Source organism: Pinus tabuliformis, chromosome 8 (assembly GCF_031772625.1).
Source record: "Pinus tabuliformis cultivar Carrire ecotype Pingquan chromosome 8, CPIR1, whole genome shotgun sequence".
Lineage (NCBI taxonomy): Eukaryota > Viridiplantae > Streptophyta > Pinopsida > Pinales > Pinaceae > Pinus > Pinus tabuliformis.
Window position 1 is genome coordinate 58,938,808 of NC_142294.1, and position 26,301 is coordinate 58,965,108.

The 26,301-nt window shown below is 40.1% G+C and overlaps 1 protein-coding gene across 3 annotated transcripts in view; it reads left to right on the forward strand.

The window, feature by feature from the left end:
- Positions 1 to 26,301, forward strand: part of LOC149234134 (transcription initiation factor TFIID subunit 4b-like) — a 138,545-nt gene that overhangs the window by 49,846 nt on the left and 62,398 nt on the right. For 2 of the 3 annotated variants that reach the window (XM_089371757.1, XM_089371759.1), the window contains exons 4-5: positions 6,836 to 6,931; positions 7,037 to 8,065. In XM_089371757.1, the coding sequence (XP_089227883.1) occupies positions 6,836 to 6,931; positions 7,037 to 8,065 (1,125 nt within the window). The remainder of the gene's footprint in view (positions 1 to 6,835; positions 6,932 to 7,036; positions 8,066 to 26,301) is intronic. The other variant, XM_089371758.1, reaches the window with a different exon arrangement.

Consider the following 26,301-nt stretch of genomic DNA (forward strand, 5'->3'; position numbering starts at 1 on the left):
CTGCCCCAAACTGCCCTTCAGCACTCAAGTTCTGATACCATGTAGAAATTTCTCATTTCCCACTCCGGTTTTCAGTTTCTCCTTATTTCTCCCATATAGTTAAATGTCATTTCCCATAACCATACATTTAACAAGCTGGAAAAAATAAATTTGCTGAAAACACAAATTCTGGAAATTTTACAGAATTCTGGAAATTGCAGAAATAAAAATCAACAATAATAAACAGCCATTAAAACACATTTAAACACTTAGATTTTTGGTCAACTTGACCCTGGAAAAACCCCCTACAACTCTTGGGGAAAACCAGTTTGAGAGCTCTTCTTTATTTCTGAAAATTGCCTTTTTCAGAGTGAGAAATATTCAGCAAAAAAATCAGCAAGCAAATTTACAACTTATCTCTTTTCCCATGCTTCACAGCAAACTTGAAATTACAGCAAACAAGACAGCAATAAATGCTGTACGGCCTCCTCGATTTTCGTGCCCACTTTCAGCATTGAATGCTACTGTACGGTCCTCGTTTTGTGTGCAGAAAAATCAGCAAACTGCTTCTCGATTTTTGTGCAAACCACTCCTTGAAAATCGTGCCAAAATCTGCCTTTCACTGTGTGCTGAACCAGCTGTACAAATTTGCTCAACTGCTGCCTTGGAATGTGTGCCAAGCTGCTGTCTCCTTCTCCTCCCTGCTCAGAAATCTCTCTTGCTCTCTTTCTCCCAATCTGCTCATGAAAGAATGAATGACCTTTGCCTCCTTTTACTCCTTTAATCTAACCCCAAGTGACTTTTGGGTGATCCAAGTGACTTTTGGGTGATCCCTAAATCCAATGGCTGAAATAGATTGCGATCTAAGGCTGAGATTAAATGTTCATTTAAATCTCACTTTCTAGTTTTTAATTCACCCCACTTTAATAAAGGCCCACTTAGTCATTTATTTCCAAAGTCACTTTTCCTTTCTAATTTTTCATTGACTTTATAAAAGTCACTTTAAAATTAGACTTAGTAACTTTATCACTTAAAGTCACTTTTAAATTAGATTTAACTTTATAAAATTATAAAGTCACTTTAGGAGAAAAATTAAATTCTTTTGGACACTTTTCCCTAGGCCAAAGATCAAAGCCTAAGGGAACCACCTGTCCTCCGGTACCAAATTTCAACATATGGCGTGTTGTGACGCTGTTTGGTTGAGAAAGCTCTTTAGTGAGCTATTTGAGCACGTGCTGGATACCACCGTGATCTTCTGCGACAACCAAAGTGGGATTCGCCTTTCAGAGAATCTCGTGTTCCACGATTGCTCCAAGCACATTGATATCATGTACCACTTTATTTGGGATATGATACAATGGGGAGCAATAAGGCTCCAACACATCAGGACTGGTGAGTAGGTCGTAGACATCCTCACGAAGCCCTTAGGGAAGGTCAAATTCTTAGCTGTATGAGAGAAACTTGGAGTCGTGGAAAGACCCTCCTATGAGGGTCCAACTTGAGTTGGACACTAAGCTCTGCAAGCCTCCGGGGGTTTGGGGTACTTCTTGAAGCTATGACCGACCATAGAGTGAGTGGTTCACCTTCCTCTATTGGTGTGTTGTGTACAAGGTGATTGGTTCATCTTCCCCTGTGATATCCCATGATGGTTGACTGTGTGTAGGGTGAGTGGTTCACCTTCCCCTACGATTGACATATGCATAGAATAAGTAGTTCACCTTCTCCTATGGCATATGAGCAGGATGAATGGTTCACCTTCTCCTGCTGATGCCCTAGCATACATCCTACCCATGTAGTCCGGGACTCATGGGATGTACCTCTCATCTGGCCAATGAGTTGGGAAACGTGGATAGGGACCATAACACTACCAATTGACACATCGTGTATTGCCGTACTTCCTATTTCTAGGATGCATGGTGTTCAACAATTTGATCTGGGATCAAGACTGACATTTGTTAGTGGAGAGTGGTAAGGTCTTGTGACTCACTCTCGATCAATTCTTCTTCATTATTCATATTAGTGTTCAACAGAGAGAGATGAGATGAGATACATAGATGGTACATAACGACAGGATGGCATGATGATCGATGATTGGCAGGTGGAATTCCCCCTAGTTGAGAGGGAGTGTTAAAATTGGGAACTAGGGCCAAATTCCACCTTGAGACAACTCATTTGATGGAGATGACAATCACATTAAATTTCTCTTTTCGAGAGGACCAAAATTGATATAAATATCATCCCATTTGGAGAAGTAGAAGTGTGATTTTGAATTTACGCCCACACATGTGGAAATTGTTGAGGTCGGCCACATCATCATGTATGCTCATGAACTTATGAAGCCCAATGGACATGACTCTTCACCTTCAATGACTTGTATAAATACAAGTGACCTCTCACTTCATTTGGCATCTTCATCTCTCACACATTCTCTCTCCTCTCAATGGTTCGTGCAACATTGGGCATTCTCTCTCTCTCACACGTGTGGCATAAAGAAGGACGAATTTCAGAGCTAAATTACAGGGTTGACTGCAGTTTGACCAACTTTGACTTTGACCTTCCAAGGAGAGTTTGACTTCGATTTTTTGGGAGATTATCTTTTTGGGCAGGCTGCATCTTTTGGCACAGAAACTGAGGTATTCTGAGCACTTTGACCACAGACCAAAATTGCAGGTTGACTGCAGATTTCAGGGCAGAAGTTTGACCAAGTTTGGCTGTTGACTTTGTCACTGTTTTGGGCTGATTTTGAGCTCTTGATCAGGCATAGTTTGACTAGGGAAGACTGTGCTGTTTTGAGGACATTCTATTGCTGCTTTGGCTAGCGTTGACTTTCTAGTTAGGGCTGTTGACTGCCAGAAAATTGCAGATTTGACAAGGATGTTTTAACAGTGTTTTGCAAGTCAATTTTGACTTTGACTCTTGTATTTACTCTCTCTCTCTGCTGAACATTTGCTATACTAATAAGAAGATTTGATCAAAGGGTTTTCCCCATCTTGGAGTTTTTCCTTGGCATCCGCCAAATCTTGTGTTCTCTTGTCTTGGCATGTCTTCTGCATATTGTTTCATGTGCTATCTACTTTTACTGTCAATGTGATTATTGCTTAATGTGATTGCTAGTGGAAACTGGAAATTGACATTGGGTTGCTAAAGAAACATTGAAGTAGTTGTGCTAAGCATAGAAGAACATACCATTGTTAACTAAATTTAACAGGACACAAAGGAAGATGAATCAAAGAGCAACATAGTGAGTGCGAAGGTCAAGGAGAGAAGGAATAGTTCAAATAGTAAACAAAACCCAGCACCGGTAAATTGTGTGCAAGCCATATTGATTTTTCTAGGCACCAAATTGTAGGGTCATACAAGCAGCAAGCATAGTAGGCAGCTGAGTGGCCATATGCATGATGTACACAACAGGTACAGGTCGTACGTGTTGGAAAAACTATCATTGGTGACAAAGGGTGAATGGGCCAGCATTCGTTTGATGATTTGTGTGCACAAATCAAGTGACTTTGGTTGCAAGTACCTCCTAGTTTGGTAGCCCTTGTCTTGCAATTTCATTTGATAGGTGACACATTTTGTGGGACCTCCTGGTTGGAAGGATATTAATTTTTGAAGACTGATACCCCAAAGATGGGTTTAGCACCAGCATCTCTGCCCCAAGAATTTATGATCTTTTATCATTTGATTTCTGACCTAGAAGGAGGTCAAAATTTTTAATTCAAATTGTCATAAGCCCATGTGTCCAAGACTACCTTGAAAGGAGCTTAATGAAGGACAAATGCTATTTTTTTTTAAAGTGGCCTAAGCCTCCTACTCCGAGTCAGCCCTAATTCCTTCAATTCGGCTCGTAATTACTAATTAGACATGGCTCTTCAAACAATTTTTTTCATTTTTTGCACAGGTTGGCTCCTTTTTACTATTTAGGGCTCCTCCAAAACACTATTTATAGCCCTAGCTGTGGACAAATGGAGGTAAGCAATTCGGTGGTTCTGATGTAAAAAGTAAGTGAGAAGCAGTTTGACATCCCTAAAGTAGCATCTAAAGAAGACCGAAATATCTGGAGCAAATTTGGAGTCATGATTATATTTGAAGCTGTCCCAAACAGGGAAAGTCTGCATTTGGTAAGAATTTTTGAGTCTGTTTTATCCTCTGTTTAAAATATTATTGCTGGGCAGAATTTGAAGTCTAGTGTGCAGAGAAAAATGACTTCTTATTGACCCCTCACCGAATCCATCAGAGGCCCTCTGTAACAGCAGATTTCGGCCTCTCTAAGGCCCCATCTGAGGCCATATGTAATAGCAGGTTTCGGCCTCTCTGAGGCGTACTGTGACAACGAATTTCAGCCTCTTCTGTGGACTGTTGCAAGCCCGAATCTTTGGTCTATTCTGCGACAGGTCTGAATAATTTTGAGGATGTTTTAGTCTTGTATCTGAGGCAGAATAAGGCCCTGTCTTAGGGCATCTTCTTGAGATGACTTTGGCCCTGGTTAGAGCATATCTGTAGCATTGTTTCTGAGACATAAGGTTGAACCTTGAGAGCAGACTTTGGCATAGCATCCTGTAGCAGACCTTTGATTTTTTCTGGATCCGTTGTTCTCATAATCCAAACAATCAAACCTTTGGCTATTATCAAACTCCGAAGCTCTTATCCAAGCATCTTGGCAAAATTATCAGCAGTCAAATCTCTTAGGGTTTCGAGAATCATTATTTTATTGGAAAATCTTCCAAGCATGGCCAAATCCTCTATAGCCATAATCTCATTCAGTAGAATACCTTCCCCCAATTCAAGGTTGATTTCGTCAATCTTGATTTCATCAATCTTCTGCTCAGCACACTTTTGGTTCTTTCTGGACTTACATAGACCTGTCATTCCTGTCTTCACTATAATAGAAACCATGTGTTTTCCTGGTGGAAGTCCACTCATAAGGTCTGCTGATGGATGCCTACCAATAAATCCCTTTGCGTAAGCAATATTGTGAAACAAAATCCAAAGATGAGCTGACTCAATTTCCTGCTATCAATTCAGATTCTAGACACAACCTCATTGTTGTAGAGGATGGAATTGGTTTCCCTAACAGAGCAATGATTTGGCTTATCAAAATCTTTTGATATCCTCCACGAGTCTGGATCCTGGCATTCCATTAGGAGCCCTTGTGTTGAAAATATCCAATGAACTCGCATGGGAAAAGCCATTGTCCTATTTGAATGCCTTCTTTGAATACCAATTTCTTGAATGATCATGTCTAGAACAAACGGATTTCTTCCCCCAACAACTTTGCTACATCTTGCTTGGAGAGAGTAGAGTGGGCATCAGAGTTCTACCCAAAGACTCCGGTGATGCCCATATTTGAAACCCCTCTAGGGCATCTTCTAAATAGTCAATGACGACTTCATCCAAAACCTCAATCCCATCCCCAACCTGACAATGGTTAACTCCTGCATCTATAGCCTATGACTTAAACTTGAAACCCTAACTGCAGAGCCCATCATTGAACTCGCACTCAAGTCATCTATAGTATTATTATTATTGCAATGTTGTATTCGTTTTAGCATATAATATTATATATATACCTGAGAACTGTGGTTATCTATTCAGCCACCTTTTAACCAATAAAATTCAAATATGCATGCTTGCTTGCAGCTTTACAATGTGCATTTGTGCATTTTTCTCACTTTCATGCTTGTGTTCATGCACCTGTTGATCCATCTGTAAGGTGTTACTCTGCATTCATTTAAAATGATTAAAACAATGATATGGTATGCTGGCATGGAAATTGTTTACCCTAAGTGTGTTCTCACATGTGTGTGAGCACTTCGTAAAAAGAGATCATGCATTTCCCTTATTTTCTTGGTTTCGTACTTGCTACTCATGTCTCCTGAGATCCCACCCACCTTTCCCACACAAAAAATAGGTGGGGAGGAAGCCGGCAAAAATAAATATGCTTCAGAGGCAATCTAGTTAGGAAATGCTTTTTAAACTGTTTATCTAACTAGATATTTATCCCTAAAATCCACACGAATATCCGATTATTCACTTATCATTTTTACATCTAAGAGTTGTTCTTTCATTATTTGCTCTAAAATCTATGGGCTCTAGCTGACATTTAAAGTGGAACAGCTTATGATTTCTTGCCCTTTTTGGTGGTTATATTTATTTTGAACACCTGTTTATATACCTTATTAAATACAATAGAAATGTAGTTACCTCTGAGTGTTGTATTTTAGCAAGTTATTTGATGCATATGAACAAATGAGCTTCATATTTTCTAAAAGATGAGAATTTAGAACAATGAAAAATGAAATATAATGCAGGCCAAAAAGATTTGGGAGAAAAGCTAGTGAAAAAGTTGACATTGCTGCATAAACTCATCTAAACAATTGGGTTTGAAGTTATGGATGATTACTGCTGCATGTTGCGTATCATTGGGTGACAACAATTTTCAAAATGATGCTGCTACTTAAAAGATATTTGGATGCAAGCCATTTTTCTGAATAGTACCATCAATGTTGACTATGATCAAAAAGAGGGTCCATATGGATGTTACCCTGAAAGAAATGTTTAGATGGTGGCTTTGTCCTAAGAAGGTCATTTTTAGCTGCTATGGTTTATAACTTCATACCAATAGTACCATCAATGTTGACCATGATCAAAAAGAGGGTAATATGGATGATACCCTGAAAGAAATGTTTAGATGGTGGCTTTGTCCTAAGAGGGTCATTGTTAGCTGCTATGGTTTATAACTTTATACCATCATACTTCTTATTGTACTAGCATACTTAAGAGGATCTAAAATACAAATTCACTATGCTTGCTTTTATTAATGGTATTAATATTATTTTCATATTTCGCCATTTTTCAGAAGAATGACATAAAAAAGGAGGATTTTTTAAGAGCCACCAGGAGTGTGGTTGGAGATAAGATGCTTGTACAGGCAGTCCGCCAAATGCAGCTATCGGTAACTTTCGTTTCTGCAGACTTTTAGCTTGTGTTTTCTATTTTTGTGAATAGAACACTTCTGTGGTATCTGAACTGCATTTTGTTTGATGTCATCCATGAACAGCAGCAGGCACAACCACAGTCAATACAAAGCCCACAGCAGCAACAGCAACATTCTCAAGGCTCTTCTCAGCCATTGGTGCCACAGCAAAATTTTCATCCACAACAACTGAATGAACAACAACCATTTCAGCAAGTTTCGCCAGTAAATCTACACCAACAAACACAGCGGACTTCTGATTATCAATCGCATTCACAGACTACTGCACCAACATCTCTCAGTGTGTCTCAGTCATCTTCAGATAATAACCCTTCGCAGCCCAGGCAAGCTGGGGAACAGCGACCAGAACATTCTAGCTTGCATTTGAACCAAAATACTGCAATGAATCTCCATCAGGTCAAGCAAGAGGTAGATAGAACGATGGCTACATTCCAACCATCCAACCTGCAGCAGCAACAGCATATGCAGGTTCCGCAGTCATCTTTTTCAATGTATGGGCGAACCCCTGGAAATTATTCTTCACAGTCTTATGCAGTATCACAAGGCATCACCCAATCAACTGCAGTTAAGACACCAATTCAGGATTCACAAACGAGGCCAGCGATACATTCTCAAAGTGGGGTGCAACCCCAAGGGCCGCTGCCTCAATTGTCAAATATTAAGGCCATGCCTAAGTATGATTTGTCAAAATTGTCTAAGAGACCACAAGATGATGACAGATTGAAGATGCTGCACAGTGGAGGAACTTCTCACTTCTCTGGTCAACATCACCCAGGGATTTGGGGAGCAGGTTTAGATAAAGAGCAGGCAGTAAACACGGGGATATCATCATCACCATCATTGCTTGTGAAACAGGAAGTTAATGACCAGAATACTGATCAACAGCATAAAGCTCAAACAATTAAGCCAATCACAGATAATTCTTCAGCTGTTAAAGGTGCTTCTCTTGACCAAGCACAATCCTTAGTACAACCGAAAAATGAAGTTGTTGAGCATCAGCCCATCAAGACGAGCAACATTTCTTCGGTAAACATATCAACAGTGACTCAACCTGTGGGTTCTACAGTCCTACACACCGATCATGTATTGCAGGTATTGTGATGAAAGATGGATAAGCACACCCCGATCTTCCTTTTGCTTGATGATAAAATACATGAAAAGAAGTGGACAATTTTTAAGTGAATTTAGTACTGCACTGATTGGAGAATAACCTTTTTATATTTTGACATGGCCTATTCTGTTTGTTTTGATTTTACAGCATGTTATCTCCCAAATTATACTGAATGATAAAGGCCCTAATCCACAAGGCACAACTTAAGAGGGAACTACTAGGATGGTCACTGCTGTCACCTAAGCAGCCTATCCTCTTCACTTTAGGCCAGCTCTTCTCTGGCTCAAGCGGGGTTATCCCTAGTAGGATTACTAAAGCTAAGCAATGGGGCACAAGGTGAAGTGAGAGTGAGAGTAGCTTTTGTAAAGTAATGTTTTTTGTTTTTTTAGGATTATAAAAGAGGTGATGGAAGTAAAGATTAGTGCCATATTCAAGAAGGGCAATGTATTCAAGGTGAATCAAAGGGGGATTATGAGGTCAAGAAGAGACCTACGAGAAAGTGTCCTCAAGGGAGCAACTTTCACCAACAAGATCAAATATGGCTTGATAAACATACTCAATACCCTTGCCAGGGTCCCTAACATTGATTGACAATGCAAGACATCAAATAAATATCAAACTAACAACGGAAGGAGAGGAGTTACCCCAAAATATCTTCCCTCTTATAGTAGATTATCCTTTAAATGGTTCGATCTAGTGAGTTTGTAAAAGACTTGAACATTTACAATCAATATTTATGCACCAAATAGAAACAGAAATAGAAAAGCTGCAAGAATTGATACCACCGTCCTCAAAGAAAGAACCCTTATACATCTATGTGCTCCAAGAAAGATATGTCCATTAAAATCTGAGGAGTGGAAGCTCGATAAATCCAACCATGAGTATAAATGATGAAGGGTTCTCCTTATATAGAGTCTAGCTCAATTTCCTTTAAAATAGGATAATAATATCTAATGTGAAATCTTTAGATATAGCCTAGGGAAGAGTAAAGAATTATTTTCTCCAACTAATTCACAATACATAAAATAATGAGGTGATTAGGGCTAGGTGTACAAGTCTCCAACAAAGTGGGTTTGAGAGAGTGGGATATCCCCATGAATGAAAGAAGTGTCAAATTTTATAGTGTCTTCTATATTGATAATTGCTTCTAATATCTGTGCCGAGAGGCAGTCTCCAACCCAGTATGGAAGAGATGTTGTAATGTCCCGTTCTTTAAACATTTTGACTCGGTCAAATTACATAAAATAAAAATAAAAATAAAAGTAAAATAAAAGATAAAATTAATAGCGTGAAAACATTGTTACTCGGTCAAAATAAAAAAATTAATAAATCAAAAATGTTATAATAAAAATAACTTCATGGTATTCACCCATGGTTATGAGAACCTATGGTATTTGTTGAAGAATGTAACTAGTTTCGGTCTTCATAATTATTGTTGTACTCATTTCAATATGTATCCTATGTAACAAACAAAAGAAGAAAATAAAAATTTATCATTATAAAGCATGGGTATCATGCTCTTTATTGATGGTCTTCTAGGTAAAAGCTTGTTTAATGCTTTTAGGGTTTGTTTGGTCTTAGGATTTATTGTCATGAGTCAAAGGAGTCAACATCATGTTTATAAGATCCTTTCGAGCAAAATGTAGTTGTTAAAAGAATTATTTTTGAGTCTAGAATGTCTTGGAAACTCCAAAAGTACAAATTGGCCCTGACAGTTACAAGTCGGCCTAAAGGAGGGAATTCGACCCCTTGGAAAGGCTATATAAAGAAGCAGTTCAACCTCATTTAACACTCACACACTTAAGAAGTTCAATCTCTCAAGAAAGAATTCGATCTGTAGCTGGGAAGATGGAAAAGGAAGAGCGAAGGTCCAAAAGAAGCAAGGAGGATGAAAATCTTGTTTTTGGGCTTAATCTCTCTCACATGTGCAAAATTTTTAGGGTTTCTGGTACTGCAGAAAGAGGCCAAAGTTGCAAGTCTGAGTCGCAGTAGGACAAAGTGCAGAATCTTGTACTTAAAAGGAAGAATACCCTACCTTGACCTCATTGACCTTGGGCGCTATCTTGCTCTAGGAAATTCTCAGGAGGAAGCAGGATTAGGGTTTCTAGAAAAGCTGCAAGGTTGAAATTGCAGGGTTGAAGTTGTAGGACAAGTTGCAGTATTGAAGTTGGAAAATTGAAGCTGCAGTTTGTAGCTGGTTTTTGAAGAATCAAAGAAGGACTTCCAGGGCTGCCTTGGTACTTGGAGAAGGACTTGGTCTAGGGTTTGCGTCTTTGTGTCTTAATTGAAGCAGATTCTATAAGAAGAGAAGAGTTTTTTGGGTTTTCCCCTGGTTGAGAGCCTAATTTCTGTGTCATCTGTTGTTTTTATTTTGTTCTTGATATTTGTTTGATGAAAATATCTAACTAAGGAACAGAAAGAAGATTAACTAAGATTCACAAGCAAGTATCAAGGTCAAGGAAAATTGGTATAATAAGCTACCACTTTGAATTTTCCAACAGTATTGGCCCATGATATTCATGTGAAATATAGCTTATTTAAAGGGGAAAATTAAACCAGCCTAGATCCATCTTAACTTTGGATCAAATCACCTAAGATGCAAACGTCTTTTAAAGTGAAAAGAGATTTGATCCCTCTCAGTGCTTGGTAGATCATGAGATAAGATGGATCTAGGCTGGTTTACTTCTTTTCACATTCTTATCCATCATTTCATTATCAAATAATTACATAGAAGACATCAACCATTTAATGTCTATAACATAATGAGCATGAAGAGACAACCAACCAAAGAACACAATAGTCTACCTTGGGAAAACCCACATGGGGGAAAAACAACAAATTTTCAATAGCGAAATCTTCAATTCAACATAGATACATCTTAGTTAATAAGTAGGTCAAACATGGTCTATCCTCCTAGTCAAATCATTTGCCCACTAAAGTATCTGATTAGATTTGCGAAGCGAACTACCTTCCTTCTAGAGGTTTGGCCCTTCATAAAGGTTTTGTCCAACAAAGATTCAACCATTATCTCAAAGACATAATTTGTCCTTCCACAAAGATTCATCATCAGAAATTCGGCCTTCTTGCCTCAAACTTGTTATGCCTCAGATTTTGCTGCCTCAGAAGATGACACTTTTCTGCCTCAGAAATAACACTTTGCTACCTCAAAATATGCTAGTTTCTTCTTTGAAACATATGCTATGCGATTTGGTTCTCTTAGGAGGAGGTTCATTGTATATATATATATATATATATCTTTTTGTCTGGCTGATTGGGTGCGTCTTTACTGGAGGCGACCTGAACATTTAAAGGAGCTCACTTGACTAGGTGTAATGTCTTCAATGAATTGAGAACAAATAATACTCATTAGCCTATCCATCCCTGTAGGCTATAGTCCACCCAAAAAGGGGAAAACCCCAAAAATGCGCATTGTTGGGCATGTTTTGTGGTAGCTGGGTGAAAAAACCAGAATTTGGGTTTTGAGTAAGATTTACTCAAGCATTTATGAAGATGAAACCCCTCAAGGAAGCCTATAAATAAAGGAGGAATTGGATTCATTTCGATCATCAAGTGTGGATCGTCTCATCTATTTTTGAGCATTAGCTCTGAGGGTTTTAAGACCCCACTCTCTCTTGTCAATTTTGGTGGTGAAAGATTCCATCGTAGTTGACACCATTCTACCTTTTTCTTCATTCTGTTTGGGCACAAAAATGCATCTGGAAAGGCAACGAATTGTTTTGGTACTTGAAGTCTGTTTTGGTACCGAAATTCTTTTGGAAAGGGCAAAGAATTATTTTGGTTCTTGAATTTTGATTGGCACAGGAAACATAACTTGGAAGACAACATATTTTTGGTTAGTTTGATCCTCGCTTGGCCTAGGAACGTCATCTATAGACAACAAGGGTTTTCTGTTGATTGTTTTGGTACAACATTCATTTGGTTTGATCCCCAACAGTGGGACAAGACCCTTGCAAATAGAGTCAAAGCTAGTGAAGTTTAGTTGTTGCGCTTGGAAGCTCATTCCTAAACGAAACAACATTCTTGAAGTTTGGAACATCACACAACAACCTGTAACTGATTGAAATTACACTCGAGTGAATGACAAAACAATTCTGTATAGCCCAAGGGTGTTGAAGTGAGAAATAAAAAACAAGGGGTTGCGATACCTGAAGCACTCAGTGATTAATCTTTGTGGCAAAATTATGAGGTTTTGGTTCCTGTGCAGGGCAAAGCAGGTTCGATGACGTCCAATTGCAAAAGCTCTGCAATTTGGTAAAAAGTTCTGAGTTAATACAACAGAGTGCGGCTCGACGACACAAAAACATTCGTAGTTCGCAAAAGGTTCTTTCTATTAGTAAACGATGTTTGGAAAAATTCAACATGTATGCATTTGGATAGGGTGTGCCTCATGGTGGAATTTATTCTATTATATCAGAATCATATGTTGAACTTGGATTACATGGTTTATTAGAATTTTGGATGGTTTATTCGTTGTTGGTTTGTTTTGATTATTATATGAATGTGTATTAGATGGGCTAAAATCAAATGTTATGCAAGAAAAAAAATCTACTGAAACCCTAGTGCTGTAGGGAAAAAATATTCTAGAGCCTTACGCTAGGAGGAGGTTGCCATGACTTTTTTAGAGTCAAAAATTCTTTTTCAGAAATTCAAATTTTTCGTTTTCACAAAGGACATGAAGAAAGTGTCTTTAATAATTTTCTTTTGACCATAGCATGAAGAATATGCTTTACAAAAATACGTCAATGACCAAAAAAATGATAATTATGAAGGCCGACCATAGTTACAAAATTCAACACTCCCATTTAACTAGGGAGGTATTCATAACGACTCTCCAAATGTTCTCATGTTGACAAATTTCTCTAAGAAAAGATTATAACAAATCCAAGTACCATAATCAGGTTGACAATTGCGACTCATGGTAAAATAAGTTACCATAATCACATCAACAGTTGTGACACATGGTAAATTAACGACATCAACACTTATGGTGTTTTACTCACCATAAAGGAAGGATCAAGATTACGATAAGCATCATCATCAATATCATAATCACCAGCATCAACATAATCACAATTTACCATCAAACAACTATAGACATAGTCTAGGTGAAACATTAAAGGCCTCATCATGCAAGCTCACTCTAGAAAGAGATCAGAGAACGATGCTGGGAGGCTACAACCTCTAGGACCATACTCCATCTAGTGGTCAACTGACATTGAGTATGTCCTATATGGACCATTTCGGTCATGGTACTTGACACAGGGATAACATCCTTAATTCTGATCACAGTACTTGACACGAGGAGAATGTCTGTCCACCGAACCACTCTTCTTAATTTTGGTCAATGTACTTGATACAGGGATAACATCCCTAATTCCGATCAGAGTACATGACACAGGAAGAATGTCTGTCCATGATGCTATCTAATCTATCAAACCATTCTCCTTAATTTCGGTCAATGTACTTGACATTGGGATAACATCCCCAATTTGAGTCAAAGTACATGGCACAGGGAGTAACCATATCCATGATGCAATCATCACTCCCTCTCAATCAGAGAGGCATTCTCCACAAGCCCAAGCTTATCCCAGAAGCACACAAACTTCCCTTTAGAAAGAGGCTTCATCAACATATCGACTATATGCTCATTAGTGGAGATATACTCGAGCTTCACTGCTCCCTTCTACACCATGCCTGTCATCATGGTCGTTACCTGCACTTGATCAAAACCTGCAAGTAGCTTCTGAAGTTATACTGCTTCTCAAATTGCTAATTCAACTGCAATATACTCAACCTTTGCCATATTGTTTCATGCTCATCCAAGAAATTATAAAGGAGCCCAAACTGAAGCAATACCTTGATGAACTCTTTCTGTCTTCAACATTATCTCAAACTAAATCTGGGAATCCTAGCAGCTTCACATAGATTCATCATCATAGATGCTTTGGGGTCGCCCTGACTAGGTGCTTCGACTTCGATAATGTATTTAATCTCTCTTTCAGGAGGCATCTCTAGTGGTAAATTTTGGAATACTTTGTTGTGTTTTTGAATTAACTCTTGAATCTTAGGGGGTTCTTCTCTAATTAATTTCAAGGTCAATATTTCCATTTGATGACATTGCACTATATTGTTGGAAGAAAAATCATCACTGATGTCAAAGGAGACACCAACTCAAGGAAATGATGACATAGGCTTGTAGAGGACTTCAAGCCCTTTCCAACGAGTATTTACTTGCCTCCTAACTCCTCGTTGAAGAGATATTGAATTTATAAGTCAAAAAATTTGAAGTCAGCCAACAGGAGACTATATGAACACAAGTCAACCTCATGCCAAAAGACATGATATTTCCTGTATGATCAAACTACTATATATTGGCATAAATGCTCCTCCATTCTACCATCCACTCGGTCAAGCATACACGAAAGTAATTCGATTTGAGGAAAAAAGTTCATAAGTCGTGAACTAGGAGCTGTTCATGTAAGGAAGACGAGGGATCAAGGTGTTTATTGTTCTAGTTTTTGGTTATACTTGTGGTTCTTTTTTGGAGCAAACCTTGACTTAACAGACCTAATCTCATTGTCTTGACAATCTGCAACCTTGGCCCTAGGAGCAGACCTCTGTAATTCGGCACTGAGGGCATTGAAGTTAATTTCAGGACAATTCAGACCTGTAGCAGACCTCTTTTTGACCCTTTTTCAGACCCGGAGAAATTTTTGTTTCAACCCTCTTTCAGACTTGTGGATAGTTTAATTTTTGGCCCTTTTTCAGACCTGTCGAGACCTTTGTTTTCGACTCTATCTATAGTTATTTCTGTGGTTTGCTTGGGATTCATTTTGGAGCAGAATTTGGTCCTCACTTGGACCTGGTCTTGACCTTCATTTGAGACAGATTAGTTTGACCTTTATGAAGCATACCTTCGTTACTTTGTAACTGATTTTTCAGTGCTGTGAAAATATAAAATACACACGTGTAACGAGAAATTTCGGCCCTCTGTGATTAGCCCCGAGGCTAAGACAAACCATAGATTTTAGACCTGTGGAAGGTCTGTTACCAACCTCTGTAAATTCAGGCCTAAGTGCAGATCTGTGAGCAATGACTTTTGCAGACCTGAGGAGAACTGTAACGAAATAAATTTCGGCCTATTAGATCTTATATTTGTGGTACGTCTTCGGCCATGCGGAAGAAGCAGTCTCGACCTTGTAAATGACAGAGTTTGATCTTGTGAGAGCAAACCTCAAGGCATCTTGTGCTAGACTTGGACTTGTTGAAATGGAAGGTTTAACTCTTGTGAAACAGATCTAGAAGCAAACTAGAGGCAGGCTTATTGAAGCAGTCTTTGAAGACGTGAAGGAGCATCTTTAAAGATCAGTTGAATCTCTTTTTGAAGACTTGTTGAAGAAGCTTGTAGAGGACCTGTTGTGCAGACCTATTGAATACATTCTGAAGAGTAGCCTTGGAAGACATCCCTTGGAGCAACCTTTGAAGACATCTTTGAAGCATTTGAAAACATATCTGGAGCAGTCTTTGTAGAAATTTCTGTTTTCCCACCCCGGTTTTCAGTTTCACCTTATTTCTCCCATATAGTTAAATGCCCATTCCCATATCCATACATTTAACACTGAAAAAAATAAATTTTGCTGAAAACACAAATTCTGGAAATTTTACAGAATGCTGGAAAATGCAGAAATAAAATTCAGCAGTTACAAACAGCCATTAAAACACAGAGATTTTTGGTCAAGGTGACCTTGGAAAAACCCCTTACAACTCTTGGGGAAAACCAGTTCGAGAGCTCTTCTTTATTTCTGAAAATTGCCTTTTTATAGTGAGAAATATTCAGCAAAAAATCAGCAAGCAAATTTACAACTTATCTCTTTTCCCGTGCCTCACAGCAATCTGGAAATTACAACAAACATGACAGCAATAAATGCTGTATAGCCTCCTAGACTTTCGTGCCCACTTTCAACATTAAATGCTGTTGTATGACCAGCATTAAATGCGATGTACGGACTGCAATAAATGCGCTATACGGCTTGCAATAAATGCGCTGTACGGTTCTCGTTTTGCGTGTAGAAAAACCAGCAAACTGCTCCTTGATTTTTGTGCAAACCACTCCTCGAAAATCGTGCCAAAATCTGCCTTTCACTGTGTGCTGAATCAGCTGTACAAATCTGCTCAACTGCTGCCTTGGAATGTGTGCCAAGCTGCTGTCTCCTTCTCCTCCCTGCTCAGAAATCTCTCTTGCTCTCTGGCTCTCCTCCCAATCTGCTCATGAGAGAATGAATGACCTTTTCCTCCTTTAATCTAACCCTAAGTGACTTTTGGGTGATCCCTAAATCCAATGGCTGAAATAGATTGAGATCTATGGCTGAGATTAAATGCTCATTTAAATCTCACTTTCTATTTTTTAATTCACCCCACTTTAATAAAGACCCACTTAGTCATTTATTTCCAAAGTCACTTTTCCTTTCTAATTTTTCATTGACTTTATAAAAATCACTTTAAAATTAGGCTTTAGTAATTTTATCACTTAAAGTCACTTTTAAATTAGATTTAACTTTATAAAAATTATAAAGTCACTTTAGGAGAAAAAATTAAATTATTTTGGACACTTTTCCCTAGGCCAAAGATCAAAGCCTTAGGGAACCACCTGTCCTCCGGTACCAAATTTCAACACTCCCTCTTACCGAGGAAGGTGTTCCTCACCACACCCATCTTCTTCCCGAAGTAGTCATGCTTGCCCCGTGGTAAGGCTTTGGTAAGAATATCTGCAACCTGCTCATCAGTGGGAATATACTCAAGTTTCACAGCGCTCTTCTGAACACAGTCTCTGATGAAATGATATTTGATCCTAATATGCTTTGACCTGTCATGAAATACTGGATTCTCCGTGAGTTTAATGCAACTCTGATTATCACAGTAAATCACTGAAGGTCTCAACGGCTGACCAAATAAGCCAAAAAACATCTTGCGAAGCCAGATGGTATCACAACTAGCTAGACTGGCTGCCTATACTCTGCTTTCACTGAACTCAATGCTATTGATTGCTGCTTCCGGCTGAACCATGACACTACTGCCGAACCCAACCCAAAACAGCACCCTGAAGTGCTCTTCCTATCAGAAGCACAACCTGCCCAATCAGAATCAGTGTAACCTGCCAATCTCACTCCATCCCCCTGCCTGTAGTCCAGAGCATAATCCACTGTCCCCTGCAAGTACTGCAAAATGTGTTTTGCAGCCACCCAGTGAACCTTCCTAGGCTCACACATAAACTGACTCATCGTGTTGACTGCAAAACAAATATCTGGTCTAGTGTTGACCAAATACATCAAGGAACCAATCAGTTGCTTGTACAATGTGGGATCCACCAACTCAAAATCCGAAGCATGAAGCTTCTTCCAGTTGGTGATCATCGGTGTCGACATGGGTCTACAATCCTCCATGTGGAATTTGCCAAGGATGTCCACAATATACTTCTCCTGCCCCAGGAAGAAATGCCCCTCCTCCTGCCACACCTCCAAACCCAAAAAGTAATGCATCAAGCCGACGTCCTTCATCTCAAACTCCGTCGCAAGATCTCTCTTGCAGTGCTCTATGAGTCTCTCTGCACCTGTAATGACCAAGTCATCCACATACAGCACCAGAATGAGAGGCTCCTCACCTATCACAATAAAGTAAAGGTTCGGATCTGCCTCACTCTTTGTGAAACCTAACCCCTGCAAGTATGTATCTATCCTGGAGTACCAAGCTCTGGGAGCTTGCTTCAGGCCATAGAGGGCCTTCTTCAGTCTGCACACATGGGACTCCTTCCCATGCACCTCAAAGCCCTGTGGCTGCTCAATGTACACCTCCTCCTGTATGAAGCCATTGAGAAATGCAGTCTTCACATCCATCTGGTGGATCTTCCAACCCATCTCTGCTGCTATCGATATAATGGAGCGGATCGAAGTATATCGAGCCATGGGAGCGAAGGTCTCCTCATAATCAACTCCCTCTACCTGGGAGAACCCTCTAGCCACAAACCTCGCTTTGAATTTCTCAATGTTGCCATCTGCAGCATGCTTTACCTTGTAAAGCCATCTGGAAGTAACCACGGATTTGCCCTCAGGACTCGGCACCACCTCCCAAACATCATTCTTCATGATAGAAGAATACTCCTCCTGCATGGCCTCTCTCCAGACCTGCTGGCTAGCTGCCTCCTCATAGCTAGAAGGCTCAGCATCAAGGATGTTGGTAACCATTGCCATATAGCTACAAAACCTCTCAGGTGGTCTACTCTCTTTGACCGGCCTCTTCGGCTCAACAACAGATGTGGCATCTCTCAAGGTGTCCTGAAGCCACTTGGGCTTCCTCTTCCCTGAGTGCACTTCTCCCATAGGAGAATGAAACTCCTCCTTCCCATCATCATCAGGAGCCTGAACTCCTGACTGTCTGTCTGCTGTCCTCCTGCCTGCACCTGAACCTTGTATAAGCTGAGGTACCGTGTGAACTATGCATCAGTGGACTCCCTAGTGAACTGCTCTGCGTGCTGCCTGGAGCACTGCTCCTCTGGCTCGGTGAGCCACTACTCACTGACGGACCTGACATCCTCATAGATGTACCTCCAGATCCTCCTGATCCCTGCCCACTGGATCCCTGCGACTGACTCAACTGCTGTTGAGGGTCTGGCTGATCCAGATACTCCCGTGATCTCCTAAAGGCCCTGTCCTCCTCGAACTTCACATCCCGCCTAACAACAACTCTCCTCTGTGCAGGAATGTAAATCCGAAAGGCCTTTGAGGTCTCACTGTCGCCCACAAAGATACCCTTCTCTGCGGTGGGCTCTAGTTTGGTCCTCTTCTCCTTGGGTATGTAGGAGTATGTAATGCATCCAAAGATACGAAGATGACAAATATCAGGCTTCTTCCCAGAGAAAGCCTCCTTTGGAGTCATGTGCCCCAAGGCACGATGCGGACTCCTGTTCTGCAAGTAAACAGCTGTGTTGCAGGCCTCTGCCCACAAGAACAATGGCAACCCCTGATCATGTAACATGGCTTTGGCAGCCCCTACGATGGATCTCTTCTTCCTCTTCGGAACCCTGTTCTGCTGGGGGTTGTAAGGAACAGTGAACTCCCTCCTAATGCCTGTCTCCGAACAATAGTCAACAAACTCTCCAAGGGTGTACTCTCCCCCATTGTCTGACCTTAGGGACTTGATCTTCCGACTTGTCTGTGTCTCCACAAGAGCTCTAAATTCCTGAAACCGCTTGAAGACCTCACTCTTGGTCTTCAAGAAATAAATCCAGGTCCTCCTGGAGTGATCATCAATGAATAAAACATAGTACTCATATCCACTCAAGGAAACATGAGACATCCGACCGCTCACATCAGAATGAATCAAATCAAGTATCCCAGTCGCTCTGCTGTCACTGCTGGGAAAAGGGGATTTGGCAAACTTGCCCATCGCACATCCTCTGCAAGTATCAAAGTGATCAGTGCTGAAATCTGGCACACCTGTAGTGATCTCTCGCAAGGTCCTCAAGGCTCCATGATACATATGTCCCATCTTGCGGTGCCAAATCTCACACAGCTCAGAACTGCTAGCTCTGCTGTCGGTACTACTGCTCAATGCCACAAGGGACTGGAATGCAAACTTGTACACCTTTGCATGGCGTACACCTATCACTCTCGCTGAATCAGCTGGAGTGCCCCACGGATACATCAACACCTGTCCTCCCCTGAACAGTACCTCATATCCTCTGTCCTCCAAAGCTGAGACGGATATGAGGTTCTTCCTCATCCCTGGCACATAAAGAACGTCTGACACCTTCAAGGGAGGTTTGGACTCCCTCTGAAATGTCAGTGTCCCCACCCCGACTGCTCTGACAGCTTTGTCATCACCGAGTACTACCTCAATATCAGTGCCACTCTCTGAAAGCTCTGAGAAGTACTCCCGGACCCCTGTCATGTGACATGAAGCCCCACTGTCCACATACCAGATACCTGAAGATGCTCCGCTAATCGAGGGAAAAGCATGCTCCCTCTGAACCTGTGTGGTAGGTGATCCGGCACTAGGGAACTCATACACAGTGAACCCAAACTCTCGGTCAAAACGAACTGCAAAGTCCTCAACCTCTGCTGAAGCTGCCACGTTCTAGTTCTTCCCCTTCTTCTTCTTCTCCGGACACATAACTGCGTAGTGTCCCATCTTTTGACAATTCCAACACTTCACCTTGGAATAGTCCTTCTGTGTGTCACCTTGTTTACCTTTACCTTTGCCTTTGCCCCCACCATTGCTTGTGGAAGCCTGCTTCTTTCCTTTGCCTTTCTTGCCTCCTGCCGACAGTGCTACATACTCATCCTGCTCAACTGGCTTGGCTGGCCCAAGCTGACCTTTCCTGATCTCTGTCTGAATGCAATCATCCCAAAACCTCTCCCATGTGGGAAGGGTTTCACGTGCACAAACCCCATTAGCAAAGTTCATCCATGAACGGGGGAGGCCATTCACTGCAATCCGCACCAACTCAGTGGGTTGAATGGCCTCTCCAATTGCTGCCAACTCATCTCTCACATTAGTAATCTTTGTGAGATATCCAGCTACACTATCATTACCCATCTTAATGTTCTTTAGCTTCTCCTTCAGGACGATTTTCCGGTTCTCATTGGTACTCTGGTAGAGATTGGACAATGTTGTCCACATCTCATGGGCATTTCTCTTTCCTCTCACATGAGGAATGCAATGGTCTTTGACTCCGTGTAGAATCAGCCTCTTACCCTTGTTTTTCTTTTTATTATACTCAGCCAACTGAGTAGCATCAGTAGGCACAACAACAGGGTTTGTGTGGTATGCACCATGATATCCCAGACTTCTGCCTCCTCAAAGATACTCTGCATTCTCTCTTTCCAAACGCTGTAATTTGTATGCCCATCCAACCTATCCTCCACCCTCAATCCAATGACATCCTGCTGTCCTAAAACTGAAAAAATAGCACTGCTGTAGTAAAGATAAAACTGCTGTTTGTGAAAAATCAACTTGCTGGGATTTTCTGAGTGAAAAATCAGCAGGCTGTAATTTTCTTTCTTGCTGTCCCAAACTGCACTTTAGCACTCATGCTCTGATACCATGTAGAAATTTCTGTTTTCCCACCCCGGTTTTCAGTTTCACCTTATTTCTCCCATATAGTTAAATGTCCATTCCCATATCTATACATTTAACACTGAAAAAAATAAATTTTGCTGAAAACACAAATTTTGGAAATTTTACAGAATGCTGGAAAATGCAGAAATAAAATTCAGCAGTTACAAACAGCCATTAAAACACATTTAAACACAAAGATTTTTGGTTAAGGTGACCCTGGAAAACCCCCCTACAACTCTTGGGGAAAACCAGTTCGAGAGCTCTTCTTTATTTCTGAAAATTGCCTTTTTACAGTGAGAAATATTCAACAAAAAATCAGCAAGCAAATTTACAACTTGTCTCTTTTCCCGTGCCTCACAGCAATTTGGAAATTACAGCAAACAGGACAGCAATAACGTTGTACGACCTCCTCCACTTTCGTGCCCACTTTCAGCATTAAATGTTGTTGTACGACCAACATTAAATGCGCTGTACGGACTACAATAAATGCGTTGTACGACCTGCAATAAATGCGTTGTACGGTCCTCATTTTGCGTGCAGAAAAACTAGCAAATTGCTCCTCGATTTTTGTGCAAACCACTCCTTGAAAATCGTGCCAAAATCTGCCTTTCACTGTGTGCTGAATCAGCTGTACAAATTTGCTCAACTGCTGCCTTGGAATGTGTGCCAAGCTGCTGTCTCCTTCTCCTCCCTGCTCAGAAATCTCTCTTGCTCTCTTGCTCTCCTTCTCCCAATCTGCTCATGAAAGAATGAATGACCTTTTCCTCCTTTAATCTAACCCTAAGTGACTTTGGGGTGATCCCTAAATCCAATGGCTGAAATAGATTGAGATCTATGGCTGAGATTAAATGCTCATTTAAATCTCACTTTCTATTTTTTAATTCACTCCACTTTAATAAAGACTCACTTAGTCATTTATTTCCAAAGTCACTTTTTCTTTCTAATTTTTCATTGACTTTATAAAAGTCACTTTAAAATTAGACTTTAGTAACTTTATCACTTAAAGTCACTTTTAAATTAGATTTAACTTTATAAAAATTATAAAGTCACCTTAGGAGAAAAAATTAAATTCTTTTGAACACTTTTCCCTAGGCCAAAGATCAAAGCCTTAGGGAACCACCTGTCCTCCGGTACCAAATTTCAACAGTCTTGATTGAAGGCAATCTTGGAGCATTGTTGAAAACCTTTTGAAGTAAGTTTTTGTAAGGTTTTGATTTTTGACCAAGTTAGAGCTTGGAGTTGATAGAAGGATTGGAGTCCTCATTTTGACCAAGTTGGAGCTTGGAAGTTGTTGAGAGGATTGGAGTCCCCATATTGACCAAGTAGGAGCTTGGATATGTTCAAGGTTGGAGCCTTGAAAAAGTCAAAAATAATATTGCTCTGGTTGGAGCCTTGATTTATTGTACAAGAGGATTGGAGTCCTCAATATTTTGATCAATAAATTATTTTTGTTTTATCTCGTGTTCTGGTCTAGTTTGTGATAAAAATCTTAATTGGCATAAAATAACAATTGAAAGAAATACTGATTCACTCCCCCTCTTAGTATTTCTAACAATAGAAGCTGGTGCTCCTTTTCGGATCAACTTCACCATCTGGGGGGATGATACAATCTGATTTCTAGGTGGTTGAAAACCATATAACTTATATTTTTGCCCTTCCCATCTAAACTTGATAAATTGTTTTTGATGGTTGGCAGAGTAAGTGCTTAAGGTTTGTAGCCATTGGATGCCTAGGACCACACCCACTTCTCCCAACGGTGCTATGTAAACTGGGGATTTTAAATTGTAGTCCTGAATCTGCAGTTTAACCTTATGGCATTTCCCTACTCCTTCGATTTTCTTTCCATCTTCTACCATCACATTCATATTAGGCATTGGATATGTGAAAAGATTCAACTTTCTTGCAAGATTTGCATTAACAAAATTGTGAGTGCTTCTTGTACATATTAGAACCACTACATTGTTCTTTCTGATATGTCGTTTTAATTTTAAGGTTTGGGGTTGGGCTATTCCTCTCATGGCTAATAGTGATACTTGCAGAACATTTTCGCTGTCTAATTTTGGGGAAATTGTTGAGAATCCACAACTTCTTCTATGTTTGATTCTTCACTATCTGACTCATTTGTTGCTTCACATTTATATATGTTCTTGGTATCATTTCCCTTAAAACATGTGTCTGGGCTCCCATTTTTTGCCACAATGTTTGCTTTTACTTTCTTTTATTCTTTGCACCACCGTATTAGATTTTCTTCCTCTTAGATGTGGTGGAAGGTATTTTGTATTCTCCATGTCAGAAGTTTGGGGAATCGTTCATCTTGAATAAACTCTTTCAACGTTTGACAATGATATTCTTTCGAATTTATTTTTTGCAGATTTTGCTTTTTGTATCGCCAGATGGAACATCATGAAACTTAAGTTCATTATGGAGATATGGTTTGAGTCCAATGATGCATGATTGAATAAGGCATTTTTCTGATAATCCGAGTACTCGTGTAGCTAATGTTTCCCATAATCTAGTATACTCGTCTACACTTCCCTTTTGTTGCAGTCTGGTGAGTTTTGTGAAGAAGTCTTCTTCCTTGATACCTTGTAATCGTTTAAAGAAATCATCATTGAATTTACTCCAATTGATCGCATATGTTGACTTCTTCGACCACATGTACCAGTTAGATGCGTCGCTTTCAAGCTGCATGGATGCATGTTTGAGCTTTTCATTATCCTTGTCAATATTGTAAATCTCAACATACTCCTTTGCCTTATTGAACCATGCTACACCATGTTTCTCATTACTATTAAATTTCGACAACTCGAGATTTGTTGTTTGTTGGTATGTGACAATTGGTTGATTGTATGATGGAATTTGGTTTGAAATGATCATATTTTGAAGATTCAGTATACTGTTTTGTAGATCTGGTATGGTAGATGAATGTGGAGATTTCGGAATGTGATGTGAGCTTGACGAGTTTGACGTATTTGAAGAGTCTTGTTGTTGGGCAGTTGCATTATTCATTGATTGGAAGATCTAGCTTAACATACACATCACTTGATTGTGATTTTGATTAACCAAGTTTCGTAGGTCTGCTTGGTCCCTTTGAATGGCGCTATAATCTTGCATGAGCTGATTCTCTAAACTATCTTGGTTCACTTGTAGCTTCACAAATTTCTCGTCATTTTGGGTCAACCTTTTCTCAAAATCGTCTAGTCTCTTTTTAAATTCGCTCATCATCATTGTTTGAGTAACTAGTGGTGTGTTTCATTCACGTTTGACTTGCCTCTTTATTTTATGAAAACTCTTGCAAGAAACTGATGGCCACATATATAACTCCCAAGAGATTTTCTTCTTGTTTTTGGTTGCGTGGTCCTGCTCCCTTATCCGCTTTTATTACCCCCTTTCCACTCATTATCACTGCATTTATCATTTCTCCCACCTGGGTCCACATTCCTCCACTAGGTCCACATAGGGTTAACTCACCCCTTCCCCTTGCCCACACCTTGGGTCAAGCTTGGAATGATGCCTCGGAGGTTGATGCAGCTAAAAAGAAAGACAAGGATATTTGGCCACATTCAGCAGGAAAATGTACCACAAAATACAAAAGATGGGCAGGACAAACACATTTATCACGAGGGAAAAAACCAATACATGAGCTCTACCCCATCATCATGGTCATCACTTTGATTCCTACAGGTTCTATGAGCCTCCTTCATCATATAGGAACCCATGATCGTCCCAACCCTTGGTGGGCAATGAACCAGCCTACCTTAAAAGGGGGTATTCATTGCTATATCTTATGTATCATGCTCCTACCCCTTGAGCCCCAAGCAGTTAATCAAACAAAATCATAAAAAGGAAAAAGGCATATGAAGAAGGGTGGAAAAATCAAGCTCATGGCACCTCATGTACCACTATTGCTCCCTATTATACATTATAAACCCAAGTGTGGGCTTCCCTTTTATTAGCTACCCTTGTACCCCAACATGTGTCTCGGGGCTTCCCTTTTATTAGCTACCTTTGTACCCTAGCATGTGTCCCAGGGTTGCCCCTTTTCATCCCTTACTTCATTCACCTATCTGTCACATGCCACCAACTTTTGAAGGGTGTACCTTGAACATATTATCCCCTTTAGAAGTGGAAACGACCTAATAGGGTACTTGATTAACCCCATTTGGAGTTTAGGAGACATTGGCACATCCCGAAGCCCGTTATGGAAGGGCAGGCCATCTTGAAGTCCCCACCTGTGGTCCATGGTTGGTAAGTGTGAAAATTTTTAACATGAAATTCTATTGCAGTAGCTGATTTATTTCACCTACTTATTTTCCACAATAAGTTATTTACAAAACCCTTCAATAAACATCAAAGCAAATTCTACTGCAGTTGTCACATAACAGCATAGAGAAAAGAACAGAAAAATACAAACACAAGAATCAATCGTATCAACACAGTTATTTTTGGACAATAGTTCCCAAAAAAACCCAATGCGGGAAAATCGGTGCAACAAATGAGGGTTTATTTATTATTCTTCAACAACAATCTCTTTACAAGGAATGATTTATAGAACATAGAGAAATCTTTGAGAAAACACCTGAGATAATTTTCCTCCACTCTTTGGAGAAATTCTGACACCCAAGAGACCCTCCAACGTTTACTGTGTCACGTCCGCGTCATCTTTGTGTGAGGACTGCGTCCCTTGCTGCGCTGCCTCTTTGAGCTGCCCCTCTGCACTATCCCTCTGATGCACTGCGTCCCCTCTTCCTCAGTGTTTGATTGACGCTGATACCCTCCTCTTCCTTCACCCCGCAACTCTCCCTCTGAAATTGAACTCTTACTTCTTGAGAATCGATTTCCCTCGGGTTATTGAGTATTTGCAATTTTGCCTAGTGTCTCTCCAAATGACTTTCAAGTCTTCCTTTATACTTTTCCTGTTGAGATGTCAACGACCGTGATCTAAAATCTAATTAACGACTAAGATTAAATTAGACTTGATCCTCGTCTCTTAGAAGCTTCTCACCCATATTTTCATTAATACCCATTAATATTTTAATTTTCCTAAGTTTAGACTTAGGAACCCCATTAAAAATATTAATTA